We start from the raw sequence: 18121 nt of genomic DNA on the forward strand, positions 1-18121 counted from the left end.
CTACTTCATCCAATCACACCCATTACAGTAGCTTAGCCAGCATAAAAGACAAGCCCATGTCATCGAGAAGTACATTCTTTCCCATCAGCTGAATTCTTGTGCTTATATTGCTTGTTAATTACTCAGAATTGATTTAGTTTTGATTAACATTTATTGTTAAAGGCATAAGTCGTGAATCTGTAGTTACACTATAGGTGAGGATAGAAGTTACAATATTCTGAAATCAAGGAATGCCCCCTGTCGCATATCCTCATTAGTGTTTTTTTGAGATGCTGTTTTTTCATTGAAACACACAGATGTCAGAAATAACCTATTGGACACATAACAACGGTATGTGTAACTGTTTTACTCAAAGTCCCTTGACAAATATTTCACACAGGTTCAAGATGTCTGGTGGAATTAATTAATTGGCAAAAACAAATGAGCAGATACAATATAAATTGCTACTTCAGTTGTAAATCTGTCAGATATGATTACCTTACATGATTTTTCTCATTGTTATTTAAAAAAAAACAAAAAAAAAACATCCTTATTTCATGGGCTGAGCTCGCAAAAGGTTCTCTGAAAATAATCCTGGGCACAGCTGTGTCCATGAAATGTGAAAATCCATACTTTGTTGTAGGACTATAATAAAGATATCATTGGAAAGGTCCTAACCTGGGGAATAGCATATGTTAGTTAGGGGATTGTAAATGGATCCTTCTTTGAACTATTGACCTTTGGACCCTGACTTCTGAGAAGTTCTGAAGGGCTGTAATTCTGCATCAAAAGGGGCTATAGACAAAGGACAAAGTGTTCTAGAAAGCTTATGAACTCAGCTGTGTGACTATACCTAGTGGATACACACAAAGTGGGGGCGCTGTTCAAAATGGTAAACATATCTTTTCACCCACTTGACAGTTATATACTTAAATTCTGGTCACAGAAATGTGTTTCCCACACCCTTGTAGGAACCTGTGGTCCTCTCAATTCTCCCCCTCTCTGGAATTTAAATTTACGAAGTTGTTTTGCAGAAGAACTCTTCTAACAGATCAACCTTTTACACCTTAGCCATAAAGGTGCCATGTCCAAACACTGAACAGACCCATGCTATCGGACCTCCCTGATGCTGAGGACGTCATCTGAGCCAAAAAGACAGATTTACACTTCTTGTGGAATTTCCCACTCTTGTTTCTGGACTAATTAGTCCTGAATCGAAAGAACATCAACATGATATCAGGAACTACAAAGAATGAATTGACTCCTCTTGACTTCATAAGGACAAAGTCTAGAAACCTTAATGTTATGTTCATCTATGTTTTAAACTTGTGATGTACTAATTTTTTCTTTTTCAGAGACATACATGCAAACATGCTTTTCACAGGTTTTTGCTCTTCCCCTCCCTGAGAGTGACCGAGGGAGTGAACACAGACAAGAAGGTCGTAAATAACTTCCTTTCCCCAGAACCAGACTCTGATCTGCATTTCTCCTCTCTAAAAGCACTCTGGAAACCCGATCCAAACACGCCCTGAATAATTAACTCATAAAACCAGAGAGACGCTGCTCTTTCGCCGCACTTTCAACTCTCCACTTTCCGTTTCCGTTTACTTTTATTTTAGTCTTCTTCTTTACGTACTTAGTCACGTTTATACTTAGTAACTTTAAGAACAACTTGAATATTGATAATCCGGTCCTTTTCAAGCTCTGTTTGTTTCTCGTCGGATATTTTTCCCGCTGTACGATTTTTATAGTGACTCAAATAATTTTCTAGCTTCATTCATTTTTATACTCTACGAACCGAAGTACTAACCAACATCGTTTATAAGTTAGCCAGTGTAGCCAGCTGGGATTGAGAGTGAGGAGTTGTCGTCATGGTACAGAGCCCCTCCCCTCGATATCGCGGTATCTCGTGGGATCCTCACCCTCTCCGCCATGTTGGCAGGATTCCAGCGGCAAAACATGATTGTTGTTAGCTCGGTAGTAGAGGAGGTTCTCGCAATTCCGCACTGTTTTACCATGCCTAGGACTCACTGCTGCGTTAAAAACTGCTCCAGTACCTCACACGATACATATGGAAAACATAGGAACAATGGAATACAGTTTTTTAGGTTACCGAAATGGACACAGCATCAGGGAGAGCAAGTCTCTGACCTGACGAGGAGATGCCGGATTGCTTGGTTGGCTGCAATAAGAAGAAAGGACCTTACTTTCGATCTCACCCCCCAGTCGATGAGAGTGTGTTATCTGCATTTTCACTCGGGTAGGTTCTCTAAAAAATGTCTTTATGTTGTTTGTTAAAGCTACGAAGTGTAGGTTACCTAGCTGTTAATGTTGTTGCAAACCCTGAAGTGCATCTGAAGTTTGCTGCCTAGCTAACTATCTAACAAACTGTTGCCTCTTCGAAAATGCTCAATGGCCAACCATTAATGTTAACTAAAAAGTAGTTGAGATTCTGCTCATGACATTATGCTACCTTGTCCCTGTAAGGTCCATTTTCTTTCGCCTTAACTTTCTCCATTGCTTTACTTTCTTACTTTTCTTGTATTCGTAGATCTGTCCCGCCGAAATAATAAACGCGCAAAAATTAAAGAGCTCTGGAATGTTTAGTAGCGCCTCCGTTAAGTTCTGAAGGTGTTGCCCCTGGCAACCGATAGCGTCTCCTACCATCATGGCCGACCGGCTCAGACCCCGCCCAAATCAACCCAAATCGGCACGTGACTCCTCACTCTCAATCTCAGAGATAGACCCAATCTCTTCGACGGATCAAGAAATCAAGAAGCTGTTGCCATAGCAACGACATCAAGAAGACGTGACGATCCAGTTTCTTTCTTCAAACGTAAAGACATTGCCAAGTGTCATCTGCCTTTGACTGAACACCTACAACGCTCTCAAGCAAAGCTGGGTGTTGGTGTTGCAGACCAAGCAACAAGTCCCGTCTACCGGTCCAAGAGAGACCTGCATCAGCTGTGCCGTTTCGTCACCATCTCGTCACACCGACGCTCCCCTTATCACAGACGCCGAGAAGACTCTACGGAAAAGTAGGCTGAATCGTTCCTACCGCTTAAGATAAAGAGTTGGTGTCACTACTTTGAAACTCCCCACTAACATCTTTTAGAGAAGATTGATTAGATTAGATATCAAATCTATTCCTTTAGTAAAGGACTTAAAACATCTCCATCTCTCACCATCGCTCCAGAAATTAATTATTTCATACCTTATCATATTCATTTTATTTGATTACACACCTATATTCTATTAGTCCCTCATTTATTCATAGTTGTCACTTTATTAAATAAATATTTACTCACACTTAAGAAGTTGTTTGAGATGTTGTTTTACGGCAGAGAATGACTGGTACAAATTGTAGTAAAGGATTCACTCCTTCAGATATGCAAATTATTTAATTGAGACTGATAAATTGATTTAAACCGTGTTCTTCCTACGATAACAGGAGGTGGTGCCCTAACGAGACATTTAAAATGTGTAGACTACCCTACACCCTTAAACCCCCGGCTATATATTCATTTTATTATTTATAACCTCCTATTCTAGGAAATCACTAATCATTGTAGAAACTACAAATCCCTTGAGCTGTGACATGTAGCTTGATACCAAGTCACGTGATATTTGTAGTTTTTCGGTTTTCAAACACGTATGTTAAAATAGAGTTGTAAAAAAGATATACAGTCATGGACGAAAGTATTGGCACCCCTGGAACTTTTCCAGAAAATGCACCATTTCTCCCAGAAAAAGTGTTGAAATTACAAATGTTTTGGTATTCACGTTTATTTCCTTTAAGTGCATTGGGACAACACAAAAAAGCAGAAGAAAAAAGCCAAATTTGACATAATTTTACACAAAACTCAAAAATTGACTGGACAAAATCATTGGCACCCTATTAAAACTGTGGGTAAATAATTTCATTTCAAGCATGTGATCCTCATTTAAACTCACCTGTGGCAAGTAACAGGTGCTGGCAATATAGAAATCAAAACTGAAGCCAGTTGGAATGTATAAAAGTTGACTCAACCTTTGTGTTGTTTGCCTGTGTATGCCACACCAAGCATGGAGAAGAGAAAGAAGAGGCGAGAATTGTCTGAGGACTTAAGAAGCAAAATTGTGGAAAAATATTAACAATCTCAAGGTTACAAGTCAATCTCCAGAGATCTTAAAGTTCCTTTGTCAACTGTGCGCAATATAATCAAGAAGTTTTTAACCCATGGAACTGTGGCAAATCTCCCTGGACGTGGACGAAAGAGAAAAATTGATGCAAGAATGCAACGCAGGATTGTTCGAATGGTGGATAAACAACCTCAGTCAACTTCCACACAAATTCAGGCTGTCTTGCAGACTCAGGGTGCAACGGTGTCAGCTCGAACAATACGTCGTCGTCCGAATGAGATGAAGCGCTATGGCAGGAGACCGAGGAGAACCCCACTTCTGACACAGAGGCATAAAAAAGCAAGACTGCAGTTTGCAAGAACATGCCTGAGTAAGCCTCAATCCTTCTGGGACAATGTTTTGTGGACAGATGAGACTAAGGTAGAGCTTTTTAGCAAAGCACGTCATTCTACTGTTTACAGAAAACCGAATGAGGCCTACAAAGAAAAGAACACGGTACCTACAGTCAAATACGGTGGGGGTTCAAAGATGTTTTGGGGTTGTTTTGCTGCCTCTGGGACTGGGTGCATTGATTGTGTGCAAGGAATCATGAAATCTGGAGACTATCAAAACATTCTGGCCCGTAATGTAGGGCCTAGTGTCAGAAAGCTGGGTCTGCATCAGAGGTCATGGGTGTTCCAGCAGGACAATGATCCAAAACACACCTCACAAAGCACCCAGAAATGGTTGGAGACAAAACGCTGGAGAATTCTGAAGTGGCCAGCAATGAGTCCGGATTTAAATCCCATAGAACACCTATGGAAAGATCTAAAAATTGCTGTTGCGAGAAGGCACCCTTCAAATCTGAGAGACCTGGAACAGTTTGCAAAAGAAGAGTGGTCCAAAATTCCAGTTGAGAGGTGTAAGAAACTTGTTGATGGTTATAGGAAGCGATTGGTTTCAGTTATTTTGTCCAAAGGGTGTGTAACCAAATATTAAGTTGAGGGTGCCAATGATTTTGTCCAGTCAATTTTTGAGTTTTGTGTACAATTATGTCAAATTTGGCTTTTTTCTTCTGCTTTTTTGTGTTGTCCCAATGCACTTAAATGAAATAAACGTGTATACCAAAACATTTGTAATTTCAACACTTTTTCTGGGAGAAATGGTGCATTTTCTGGAAAAGTTCCAGGGGTGCCAATACTTTCGTCCATGACTGTATATACTGATTACATTGAATATCTAGTATTGCCGAACTAGCGATCACATTGCTTTAAGTTGATATATGTTAAGAAAAAGTAAAGATAGTTTATTTAAGATGTGTTTAGAACCACCCAATATAGATTTACGCCAAAAAGCAATGCAGTTTGGTTCTCTGGCTTTATAGAACAGTAGATAGGGTTAGGATTGGTTTATCTGCTTAACACATGAAATATTTACTACAGCCGAACTTGTGACAGTGATTATAGTTGCTTTAAGTTAAGAAATGACACACAACACTGCATTTGAGCCGTTTATTTGAAAATACTATGAAGCTTTGCTGTAGCTTGGTTGAGCGGCAGAAACCGAACGCAGCCAATCCACAGGCAGACAGCTATAGACAGGAATCGAATGAGTCCAACTACGTCACTAGGCTTTCTGCCGATCTCATAAGCTTTTATTTAATAATACAGTTCAAAATGTACCAGGTTTAACGAATACATTAAGTAACACGGCATTAGTAGCATTCAGTTTGAGGATGTGGGTAGTATTTTCACACTAATCGGCTCGTTTTCTACCCCGGGATGACGACGGAGGTTGACCGGCCGATGACCTCAGGAGGCCGGCGGCTCATCTCTGAGATGAACCGCTGCTCCCGGTCGGGTGATTCCACAGGTGGTGCTTCACTTCTCCAAAAACGTCAGAGCAAACTTCCAAACAGGCGTTATTTGAATAAACTGATCACATATTCGGGATCTACACGGTTACTTTCTCGCATGAAAAAATATTAAAACTTAATTAAGTGACGTATTAACAGCTCTAGAGCTACTCATCCTCAAACGTAACAGTGAGTCGTAATTTGGGTGCATGCAAAACGACAACTGTGACCAGAGTGTCGATATTTACTCGACCGCTAGGGGTCGCTTAACTTTGAAACGTAACATGAGGTCATAATTCGCAGTTGTACACTCGACTCATGTGGTCGTTTTTTCGACGAGGACATTCTCAGGATATGAGATGATCTGTTGTTCAGATAAGAAGTCAGTCAGGAGCTTTGGATAAACAGTAGTGCTGTAAAGAACACAGTTCACAAATACTCACTCTGTCTTTTGTCATGATAGCTGGATATTGCAGAGGTTAACATATAGATACATATCTGTCATAGGACATCACTGCCAAAAGTAAGAATTCAGAACAAGTTAAAGAATACGATATAAAAAATTGGAAGAGGCAGGCTGAGTATGATATGATCTGCTTTTCAGATAAAAAGTCGCTTAACAGCTTTGGATAGATATTAGTGCTAAAGAAAACAGAATTGAGAAGTAAGGCTGCAATGAAAATGTACATCGGTTCATGGAGGCTTTTGTGCGTACAAATAAGATACACAATGGTGAAATTAAAACATATTATTAAAATATACACTGTGAACATGATCATAAAATATAGATACCTGTATGTTTGCAATTCCACATGCCCATCAAGAGATATGTATGTTATGTTAACAGTGTTGTTTGATTCAGTTCATTTGGGCATTCACCTCATTATAGAAGATTACACCTTATTACACACGTGGTCATCTTTAGGAAGATGATCTGATACAATCTGCACCAATCTCATCTTGTTGACTAGTCACTGATCACGTGACAATAACAACATGGATGCCTCCGAGGAACTCAGTCGGACGTGGTTCATCAAGTGTGTGGAAATTCTTCACGAAAGATGAAGCCCATACTACTGTGACCTCTCGGTCCTGAAATACAACAAACGTACTACTGCAGTGCACACTCATCTGAAAAGCCATCCGCTGGTGCGAGCAGAGGATCATCAATTTGATGGTGAATTTCGTTGTCGAAGTTGTTATACCTTTGGCTGCTGTGCACAGAGAAGGCTTCAGAGAAATACTGCATGATTTTTTACCCGGCTATATTATCCCATCTTCCAAAATACTGTCGAGTACTATAAAGTGCCATTGATAGTGCAGAGTTGCTGCCTGTTTTTATACAGGCTATACATAACTGCAGCTCACAGTATGTAGCACGTGAGCTGTCTGTTCTCTGCATATGTATTCAGGTCCAGAATAAAGATTTCATTGCTGCAAAGCATTACTGTTTTTACTAGTGATGTCACCAGAGACTAGTTGGAGTCGACTTTAGAAATTCTTAAGATGTGCAACCCCTACGAGATACAGTATATAAAATTGAATTTGACTGATATTCATTCATTCATTCATTCGTTTTCTATACCCGGTTATTCCTGTTAAGGGTTGTGGGGGTCTGCTGGAGCCTATCCCAGCTGTCATCGGGCAAGAGGCAGGGGTACACTCTGGACAGGTCGCCAGTCCATCGCAGGGCTATTTGACTAATCTGTCATTCTAAAAGTAGTATCTTGGACCACTTCAAAAGCCCTCCCAGAGAATCTGAAATAAAACATTCACAAGTTGATTTAGGGCCATAAATGAGTTTTAATGTGGTCACACCGACCTCTGAACTTGACTGACAATAATAGCAGGATTTGCTGTGACATGCTGAGTTCTCCACAAGGTTTTACAGCCTCAAATACATGTCATATCGCCCTGCGTCATCTAAACATTGTCATTTCCTTAACAAATGCACACAGAAAAAAAAACAAAAACAGAAAGGTGGGAACAACCATTAATTGTAGATGCTTCCTCTTGCCCATGTCTAACAATCTGCTGCAGATAGTAATGACCGTTCACAGCACAAACTGTTTAAAAGACCTTTAAGGCACAACATAAAAATAAATTCTTATAGAAAGTGATCAGATCACATCTCTGCATTAATATTATTACAAAAGCAGCAAGTCTGCACGAATGCAAGTTATGATTGAAACACTTAAGAAATAGTTTCGGAATGTTGTATGTTGTACTGTGTGTGCTGGTTTTGTATCTCTATTCTGTCTGTTGGTTATGATTGTGTCTACTTTATTCCCTTTTTATGGTCAAATAAAGTGATTTGAATTGAATTCAAAGTCTGTTCTCTTTGTCTTGTAGTACGTAATGCCATCTCCTTGTTTCTGTGCAGACTGTGGCTTTGCATTGCAGATGTAATGCACTCTTGCCTCTGTTGTCATTTGATGCACCCAACTCTCCCGGATTAGAAGCAAAGCTGTGCAGGCGACTGACAATAATTGCAGGATTGCTCCGAGTTTCCCTTGAGGTTTTACAGCCTCAAATGCATGTCATAGTGCCCAGTGACATCTAAATGTTGTCATTTCCTGAACAGGAAAAAACAACAACAACAACAAAAAAAAAACAGATAGATGGGAACAACCATTAATTGTAGATGCTCCCTCTTGCCCATGTCTAACAATCTGCAGCAGATAATAATGACTGTTCACAGCACAAACTGTTTAAAAGACCTTTAAAGTACAGCATAAAAATAAATTCTTATATATGTAAACGGACCAGATTACATCTCTGCATTAATATTATCACAAAAGAAAATGACTGTACATTTCGTTCACTAACACAAATATTACCGCAACCTTAAATACATCAGATCAGTTTGGCTTGACAGAGCAGCCTTTTCAAATGTTTAGATATTTCTTTCATCTTTAACCCATAAATTATTGGATTAAACAGAGGATGATATAAAAGCACCTGCAAAATCATTATCAAACGAACAATTTTGGGAAAATCTGACCCCAGTCGGACAACAATGACATCATATGCACACAGAAAGGTGTAGCTGACTAGAACCAGCAGGTGTGGTAAACAGGTCTCTGCAGCCTTTTTCCTGACTTCTCTAGAACATCGAGAGGTTATTATAAGTATTCTGGTGTACGTGAAAAGGATGAAGAGCAGAGGGAAAAGTGCAGTGACTACCAGAGCAACAGCACCAAATACAGATCGTGCTATTGAACTCACACAGTGCAGATTGTAAATTGAGTTGTTGCAGAATATTCCATTCACAGTGAAATGACAAAGTTTCATATCAGCACTCATTATTGCCGGAACTGCAATCACACAAGCAGGAACAACCCAAGCTAAAGCCAGGCAAATACTCACTCTGTCTTTTGTCATGATAGCTGGATATTGCAGAGGTTTACATATAGACACATATCTGTCATAGGACATCACTGCCAAAAGTAAGAATTCAGAACAAGCTAAAGAATAAAATATGAAAAACTGTAAGAGACAGGCTGAGTATGATATGATCTGCTTTTCAGATAGCATGTCAATTAAAAACTTTGGATAGATATTAGTGCTGAAGACAACAGAGTTTAGAAGTAAGGCTGCAATGAAAATGTACATCGGCTCATGGAGGTTTTTGTGCGTCCAAATAAGATACACAATGGTGAAATTACAGCATATTATTAGAATATACGCCATGAACATGATCGTAAAATACAGATACCTGTATGTCTGCAACTCCACATGCCCATCAAGAGTTATGTATGTTATGTTAACTTCCCCAGACATTAATGTTTTCAAGAAGAAATGTTCAGCTGGAAAACCTTATGATTGCCTCACCTGCAGGAATAACATTTTACATACGACTTTCAAATGCACTTGGTGTATGTGGTGAATGGTCTGAGTATGTGGAAAAGTTTTTATTGGATTGTTTAATTCTCTCAGGAACTCATTAACATCTTCACCAGGATAGAATGGAATTGTCAAAGAACTTTGTAAAACCTCGGAGGCCTGCAGTAACAGTGTTGTTTGATTCAGTTCATTTGGGCATTCACCTCATTATAGAAGATTACACCTTATTATGCACATGATCATCTTTAGGATGATGATCTGATGCAATCTGCACCAATTTCACTTTTCCCTAGTTTGTGTTTTATACTTTTTTTTCTGGAATCAGAAGTTTGATGTGTTTATGATCTGTGGTTACTGGCTGCACCAACGGACTGAGACTGTTTTATGTTTGAAGTTGCTTAATGTTCGTCATTCATATATACACTGGGGTTGTACAGACTAGTTGGTTTGTTGCCGTCACTGCTGTGTCATGACGCTTTAAGCATCATGTTGACTCGTCACTAATCATGTGACAATAACAACATGGATGCCTCCAAGAAGACAGATGAGGAACTCACTGGGTCATTGCAGCAAACTAGCAGCGGTTCATCAAGTGTGTGGAAATATTTCACGAAAGATGAAGCCCATACTACCGTGACATGTCAGTCCTGAAATACAACAAAAGTACTACTGCAATGCATCTGAAAATGCATTTGTTAACGCCAACAGAGGAACGGTCCAAATCCTCTGGACAGCAGTCAAGTAACGTCCTGCGTTAACCCAGAGAAGGTGTCCTCTGGAAAAGGCTTCAGAGAAATACAACATTATTTTTAACCTGGCTACACTATCCCATCTTCCAACACTCTGTGGAGTACTATTAAATGCTATTGATGTTGCTGAGTTGCTGCCTGTCTGTATACATGCTATACATATCTGCAGCAAACAGTATATAGCACATGAGCTGTCTGTTCTCAGCGTATGTGTTCAGGTCAAGAATATGAATTTCACTGTTGCGCAGCATTACTTTATACTAGGTTTTTATTAGTGATGTCATCAGAGACTAGTCTGTGTTGACTTGACTTTCATCACACAACAGTGGACTTTAAAAAATCTGAACTTGTGCAAACCTTCATATATAAATAAAATTTACTTTGATTTGTCATTCAAATCAAATCAAATTTTATTTTTGTGGCACTTTTCATACATAAAAGCAATACAAAGTGCCTCACAGAGGCTAAACACAGCAAGGACAAAAACCCAACCCACCCACAGAGAGGCACAGAGACATACCGACACACCCACCCACACACACAGGCTCACACCCACTGTACATGCTAGAGAGAGACATGGCCGGGCACCGAGATCTGGAACAAGGAGAAAGCCACCTTTGGGGGGCAACCACACCGAGAGGGCCTCCAGCCCAGGGCTGCAGGGAGCGCCGCCATAGAGACATCCCCGACCCGGGCAGACAGCAGGCCCCACACCAAGGTGCAGAGCCCTCCAGCCACCCGGGGCAGAGCCACCCACAGAACAGAACCTCCGTCAGTATACCAGCTGGCCTTCAGGACCAAAGACTAAAACCTCTGTTTTGTCCTGGCTGAGCTGCAGGAAATTCACTGCCATCCATGACTTGATATCTAAGATGCAGTTAAAAAGGGCATCAATAGGCTCTGTGTCATCAGGAGACACAGCGATATACAGTTGTGTATCGTCAGCATAACCATGAAAGCTGATGCTGTGCCTCCTGATGACATCCCCGCGGCGAATCATGTAGAGATTAAAAAGAATTGGACCTAAAATTGACCCCGGGGAACCCCACACTTGATCTCATGGGTTCCTGAGGAATATGTATCCATACTTACAAAGAAGTGTCGATCTGTGAGGTAAGAGACAAACCAGTTGAAAACAGTACCAGAGAGGCCGACCAGGTTCTTCAGTCTATTTAAAAATTTGTGATGGTCTATTGTATCAAAGGCGGCGGTTAGATCCAGTAGTACCAAGACTGTGAGTTTATGTTTATCCAAGTTGAACCTGATATCATTTAAAATCTTTAAAAGGGCTTTCTCAGTACTGTGGTTCGTCCTAAAACCAGACTGATGGCTCTCTAAAATGTTGTTTGTCTTTAAAAAATCATTTATTTGGTTAAAAAATAGTTTTTCTAAAATTGTACCTATAAATGGTAAGTTGGATACAGGAGGTGGGGAAGACACCTATCTGAAGAGAGCAATTCACAATGTTTAAAAGCTGTTCCTCAAGGAATCCATAAAATGTTTTACAAAACAGTGTGGGAATTGGATCTAAAAGGCAGGTTGTAGGGTTTACCTGGGAGAGAACTCGACCAAGTGTCCTTGCATCAACCTGGGCAAAACTCTCCAGTGTTTCCTCAGGTAAAATCAAACATCCAGGTGTGGCGACAGTTAAAATCTGTTGAGATAAAAAACTGGATCTGATATCATCAATTTTACCTCTGAAGTGGTCTGCAAAGTCCTCACAGAGGGTATCTGTTGTTATTTTGTGGAACCTGTTAAAATTACTATTTGTTAAAAGATCTATGGTGGAGAAGAGGAATTTAGGATTGTTTTTTTGTTTTTTTAAATGGGACATTCTTGCCTGCTCGATTGCATTATTGGAGGTTTTGAGTTGTTGACATAAAGTTTCATGGTAGACTTTTCGTGGTTTCATGTTGGTCCTGGATAGTATTCTAGAAATACTACTCAGGACCACTTGAAAAACAGTACTGGTTCCCTTTAATGTGCAGTGAAGGTTTGCCTCAAGCTATCTTCTTCATCTTCTGTAACCGCTTATTTGGTTACAGAATTTGGTTAAGGGTCGCAGGGTCTGCTGGAGCCTATCCCAGCTGTCATCGGGCGAGAGGTGGGGTACACCCTGGACAGGTCGCCTGTCTATCGCAGGGCTAGCACAGAGAGACAGACAACCATCACACTCACACTCACACCTACGGCCAATTTAGAATCACCAATTAACCTAATGAGCATGTCTTCAGACGGTGGGAGGAAGCTGGAGCACCTGGAGAACCCACGCAGAGACAGGGAGAACATGCAAACTCCACACAGAAAGGCCCCAGTCGGCCCATGGCTTCGAACCTAGGACCTTCTCGCTGTGTCTCACTGACCTCTGAACTGCAAAGACTAAATTTGACTCACTTCATCATTGAATCCATGTTGACTTTTGTGCCACTTTTGTGTTCTGGTTGCATCTATAGCTGTAGTTGTAGGTGTGATTGGTTGCATACATACCTGTGGAACCACTTGTTTCAGGAATGGTCAAGCAGTCATTACTGTAATGGATCCCAAGGGTTTGTGATTCGACTTAGGCCAGATGACAGCAGCAAGTCTGCACGAATGCAAGTTATGATTGAAACACTTAGGAAATTGCTTCGGAATGTTGTATGTTGTACTGTGTGTCCTGGTTTTGTGTCTCTATTGTGTCTATTGGTTGTGACTGTGCCTACTTTATGCCTTTTATTAAGGTCAAATAAAGTGATTTGAATTTAATTAAATTCAAAGTCTGTTCTCTTCGTCTTGTGGTAAGTGATGTCATCTCCTTGTTTCTGTGCAGATTGTGGCTTTGCATTGTAGATGTAATGCAGACTTGCCTCTGTTGTCTTTTGATGCACCCAGCTTTACGGATGAGACACAAAGCAGTGCAGGCGACTTACAATAATTGCAGGATTTGCTGTAGGTTTCCCATGAGATTTTACAGTCTGAAATACATGTCATATCGCCGAGTGACATTAAAACATTGTTATTTCCTCAACAGGAAAAAAAAAAAAAACGAAAGATAGGAACAACCATTGATTGTACATCCTTCCTCTTGCCCATGTCTAAAAATCTGCAGCAGATAATAATGACTGTTCACAGCACAAACTGTTTAAAAAACCTTTAAATACAGCATAAAAATAAAGTCTTATATAAACAGACCAGATTAATATCTGCGTTATTATATTACAAAAGAAAATGACTGCACATTACTTTCACTAACACAGATATCACTGTAACCTTTAATGCATCAGATCAGTTTGGTTTGACAGAACAATCTTTTCAAATGTTTAGATATTTCTTTCATCTTTAACCCATAAATTATTGGATTGAACAGAGGATGATATAAAATCGCCTGCAAAGTCATTATCAAACGAACAATTTTGGGAAAATCTGACCCCACTCGAACAATAATGATATCATATGCACACAAAAAGGAGTAGCTGACTAGAACCAGCAGGTGTGGTAAACAGGTCTCTGCAGCCTTTTTCCTGACTTCTCTAGAACATCGAGAGGTTATTATAAGTATTCTGGTGTACGTGAAAAGGATGAAGAGCAGAGGGAGAAGTGCTGTGACTACCAGAGCAACAGCACCAAATACAGATCGTGCTATTGAACTCACACAGTGCAGATTATAAACTGAATTGTTACATAAAATCCCATTCAGAGTGAAATGACAGAGTTTCATATCAGCACTCATTATTACTGGAACTGCAGTCACACACGCAGGCACAACCCAAGCTAAAGCCAGGCAAACGCTCACTCTGTCTTTTGTCATGATAGCTGGATATTGCAGAGGTTTACATATAGACACATATCTGTCATAGGACATCACTGCCAAAAGTAAGAATTCAGAACAAGCTAAAGAATAAAATATGAAAAACTGTAAGAGGCAGGCTGAGTATGATATGATCTGCTTTTCAGATAGCATGTCAATTAAAAACTTTGGATAGATATTAGTGCTGAAGACAATAGAGTTTAGAAGTAAGGCTGCAATGAAAATGTACATTGGCTCATGGAGGTTTTTGTGCGTCCAAATAAGATACACAATGGTGAAATTACAGCATATTATTAGAATATACGCCGTGAGCATGATCATAAAATAAAGATACTTGTATGTTTGTAACTCCTCATGGCCATCAAGAGTTATGTATGTTATGTTAGCTTCACCGTCCATTAATGTTTCCTAAAAGAAATGTTAAGTTGGAAATCTTTCAGATTACATGATCAGTATGGATAACATAGAGAAAGGCTTTTACATGAGATTACATACAACCTGAAATGGTGGATATTGTTTCTTCAAAGACAGCTGACCTTCAAATGCATGTGGCATATGTTGATGTCCAAAGTTCAAAAAGTGAAGGGTTTGAATATGCGGAAAGTTTTTTATTAGATTGCTTCATTCTCCATGGAACTCATTAAAGTCGCTACTGAGACAGAATGTAATTTCATCACACTTTTTTTTTTTTGTACAGACTAGTCAGATTGTCGACTTCATGACGCTTTAAGCGTCATGTCGACTAGTCCCTGATCACGTGACAATAACAACATGGCCGCCTCCAAGAAGACAGATGAGGAACTCACTGGGTCATTGCAGCAAACTAGCAGTGGTTCATCAAGTGTGTGGAGATACTTCACTAAAGATGAAGCCCACACTACCGTGACATGTCAGTCCTGAAATACAACAAAAGTACTACTGCAATGCACACTCATCTGAAAAGGCATCTGTTAACGCTAGCAGAGAAATGGTCCAAATCCTCTGGACAGCAGTCAAGAAACAATTTCACCAAACGTCCTGCATTAACACAGAGGAGGTGTGCTCTGGAAAAGGCTGCAGAGCAATACAGCATTATTATTAACCTGGCTACACTATCCCATCTTCTAACACGATGTGGAGTACTATTGAATGCTATTGATGGTGGTGAGTTGCTGCCTGTTTTATACAGGCTATACATATCTACAGCACACAGTATATAACACATGAGCTGTCTGTTCTCTGCATATGTAGTACTTATATATATTGCACTGTAGTACTTATATATTTTTTTACTACTGGCTGCAGGTACAGCAGTACATTTCACTGTGCATTGTACTATGTATAACTGTGCATGTGACAAATAAAACCTATCTATCTATCTATCTATCTATGTATTCAGGTCAAGATTATAAATTTCACTGTTGCAAAGCTTTACTTTCTACTGGGTTTTTATTAGTGATGTCATCAGAGAATAGTCTGTATTGACTTGACTTTCATCACAAAAGAGTCAACTTTAAAAAATCTGAACTTGTGCAAACCTTTACATATAAATAAAATTCAGTTTGACTGATTTGTCATTCTAGAACTACTATCCAGGACCACTTGAAAAACTGTACTGGTTCCCTTTAATCTGCAGTGAAGGCTTGACTCAAGCTATCTGACATTTTAAAATGCTCTAGGCCCAACTGAAATAAAGTGTTCACAAGTTGATTTACGGCCATTAATGTGTTTCCTGTGGTCCCACTGACCTCTGAACTTTAAAGACCAAATTTGACTCACTTCATCACTGAATCCTTGTGACTTTTGTGCCATATTTGGGATGTGCTTATTTAATGGGACTTTCACTGTTTTCTGTCCAAGCGATTTCTGGTTGCATCTATAGCTGTATTTGTAGGTGTGGTTGGTTGCATCCATACCTGTGGAACCACTTGTTTCAGGAATGGGAATGGTCAAGCAGTCACTACTATAATGGATCCCAAGGGTTTGTGATTCGACTTAGGCCAGATGACAGCAGCAAGTCTGCACGAATGCAAGTTATGATTGAAACACTTAAAAAAATATTTTGGAATGTTGTATATTGTACTGTGTGTGCTTTTTTTGTGTCTCTTTTGTGTCTGTCGGTTGTGATTGTGTGTACTTTATGCCCTTTTCATGGTCAAATAAAGTGATTTGAATTGAATTGAATTCAAAGTCTATTCTCTTTGTCTTGTGGTAAGTGATGCCATCTCCTTGTTTCTATGCAGACTTTGACTTTGCATTGCAGATGTAATGCAGTCTTGCCCCTGTTGTCATTTGATGCACCCAGCTCTACCAGATGAGACACAAAGCTGTGCACGTGACTGACAATAATTGCAGGATTGCTCCGAGTTTCCCGTGAGGTTTTACAGCCTCAATCATATGCCAGGGTCCTGTTTGTGGATTTCAGCTCGGCCTTCAACACGGTCGTTCCGTCTCTACTACAGGACAAACTCTCCCAGCTGACCGTGCTTGACTCCATCTGCAGGTGGATCACAGACTTCCTGTCTGACAGGAGGCAGCATGTGAGGCTGGGAAAACACATCTCAGACTCCCGTACCATCAGCACGGGTTTCCCTCCAGGCTGTGTCCTTTCGCCTCTGCTCTTCTCCCAGTACACCAACAGCTGCACCTCCAGTCACGAGTCTGTCAAGCTCCTGAAGTTTGCGGATGACACCACCCTCATCGGGCTCATCTCAGGTGGAGACAAGAGCCCCTACAGATTGGAGATTGACCGCTTGGTGACTTGGTGCAACCTCCACAATCTGGAGCTGAACGCCTCCAAGACAGTGGAGATGATTGTGGACTACAGAAAGAACACAGCCCCACTCCTCCCCATCATCCTGTCTGATTCTACAGTCAACACTGTGGACTCCTTCCGTTTCCTGGGCACCATCATCTCCCAGGACCTCAAATGGGAGCTGAACATCAGCGCCCTAATTGAAAAAGCACAGCTGAAGAAATTCAACCTGCCAAAGATAATGATGGTTCACTTCTACACTGCCATCATTGAGTCCATCCTCACCAATTCCATCACCACTTGGTATGCTACAGCCTCTGCTAAGGAAAAGAGCAGATTGCAGCGTGTCATTCGCTCTGTAGAGAAGATGATTGGCTGCAGTCTGAAGTCTCTCGACGAGCTGTACGCTTCCAGGACTCTAAAGCGTGCAGCTAAGATTGTGGCTGATCCCTCTCACCCTGGCCACGGACTATTCAACAGACTCCCCTCTGGCAGACGGTTGCGATCCATCGAGCGTAGAACCACTCGCATGGCAAACAGTTTTTTCCCATCCGCAGTGCGTCTGCTGAACAATGCCAAGTCCCCCCCCCATGAACACATCAAACCCACTACCATATCACAATAAATGTTCTGGTGGATTAGGCTGTGTATATATTTTAGTATTTTTTGTATTTTTGTATTGTATATATAGTTTCTATATTTTATTTTATTTTATGCGTAACAACACCAAAGCCAATTCCTTGTATGTACAACATGCTTGGCAATAAAGTCTTTTCTGATTCCGATTCTGATTTTGATACATGTCATATCACCCAGTGACATCTAATGTTGTCATTTCCTCAACAGGAAAAAAAAAACAAAAAAAAAAACAGAAAGATGGGAACAACCATTATGCTGCCTCTTGCCCATGTCTAAAAATCTGCAGCACATAATTATGACTGTCCACAGCACAAACTGTTTGAAAGACCTTTAAAGTATAGCATAAAAATAAATTCTTATATAAACGGACCAGATTACACCGCTACATAAATATTATTACAAAAGAAAATGACTGAACATTGCTTCACTAA

General features: G+C 40.3%; 2 protein-coding genes across 2 annotated transcripts; both read right to left on the bottom strand.

Annotated features, from left to right (window-relative positions):
* Nucleotides 1–8791: 8791 nt before the first annotated feature.
* On the bottom strand, nucleotides 8792–10472 carry LOC311488104 (olfactory receptor 11A1-like; the record flags this gene model as incomplete). Its single annotated transcript, XM_084544612.1, has 1 exon — nucleotides 8792–10472. Exon 1 carries the CDS (start codon nucleotides 9716–9718, stop codon nucleotides 8792–8794), a length of 927 nt encoding a protein of 308 aa, XP_084400738.1. The 5' UTR covers nucleotides 9719–10472.
* A 3317-nt stretch (nucleotides 10473–13789) lies between these two features.
* On the bottom strand, nucleotides 13790–14781 carry LOC311488101 (olfactory receptor 11A1-like; the record flags this gene model as incomplete). Its single annotated transcript, XM_084544610.1, has 1 exon — nucleotides 13790–14781. The coding sequence occupies exon 1, from the start codon at nucleotides 14714–14716 to the stop codon at nucleotides 13790–13792; it is 927 nt and encodes a 308-aa protein (XP_084400736.1). The 5' UTR covers nucleotides 14717–14781.
* Nucleotides 14782–18121: the final 3340 nt, after the last annotated feature.

The sequence above is a fragment of the Chelon labrosus genome (genome assembly GCF_963514085.1).
Source record: "Chelon labrosus genome assembly, chromosome: 5".
Classification (NCBI taxonomy): Eukaryota; Metazoa; Chordata; class Actinopteri; order Mugiliformes; family Mugilidae; genus Chelon; species Chelon labrosus.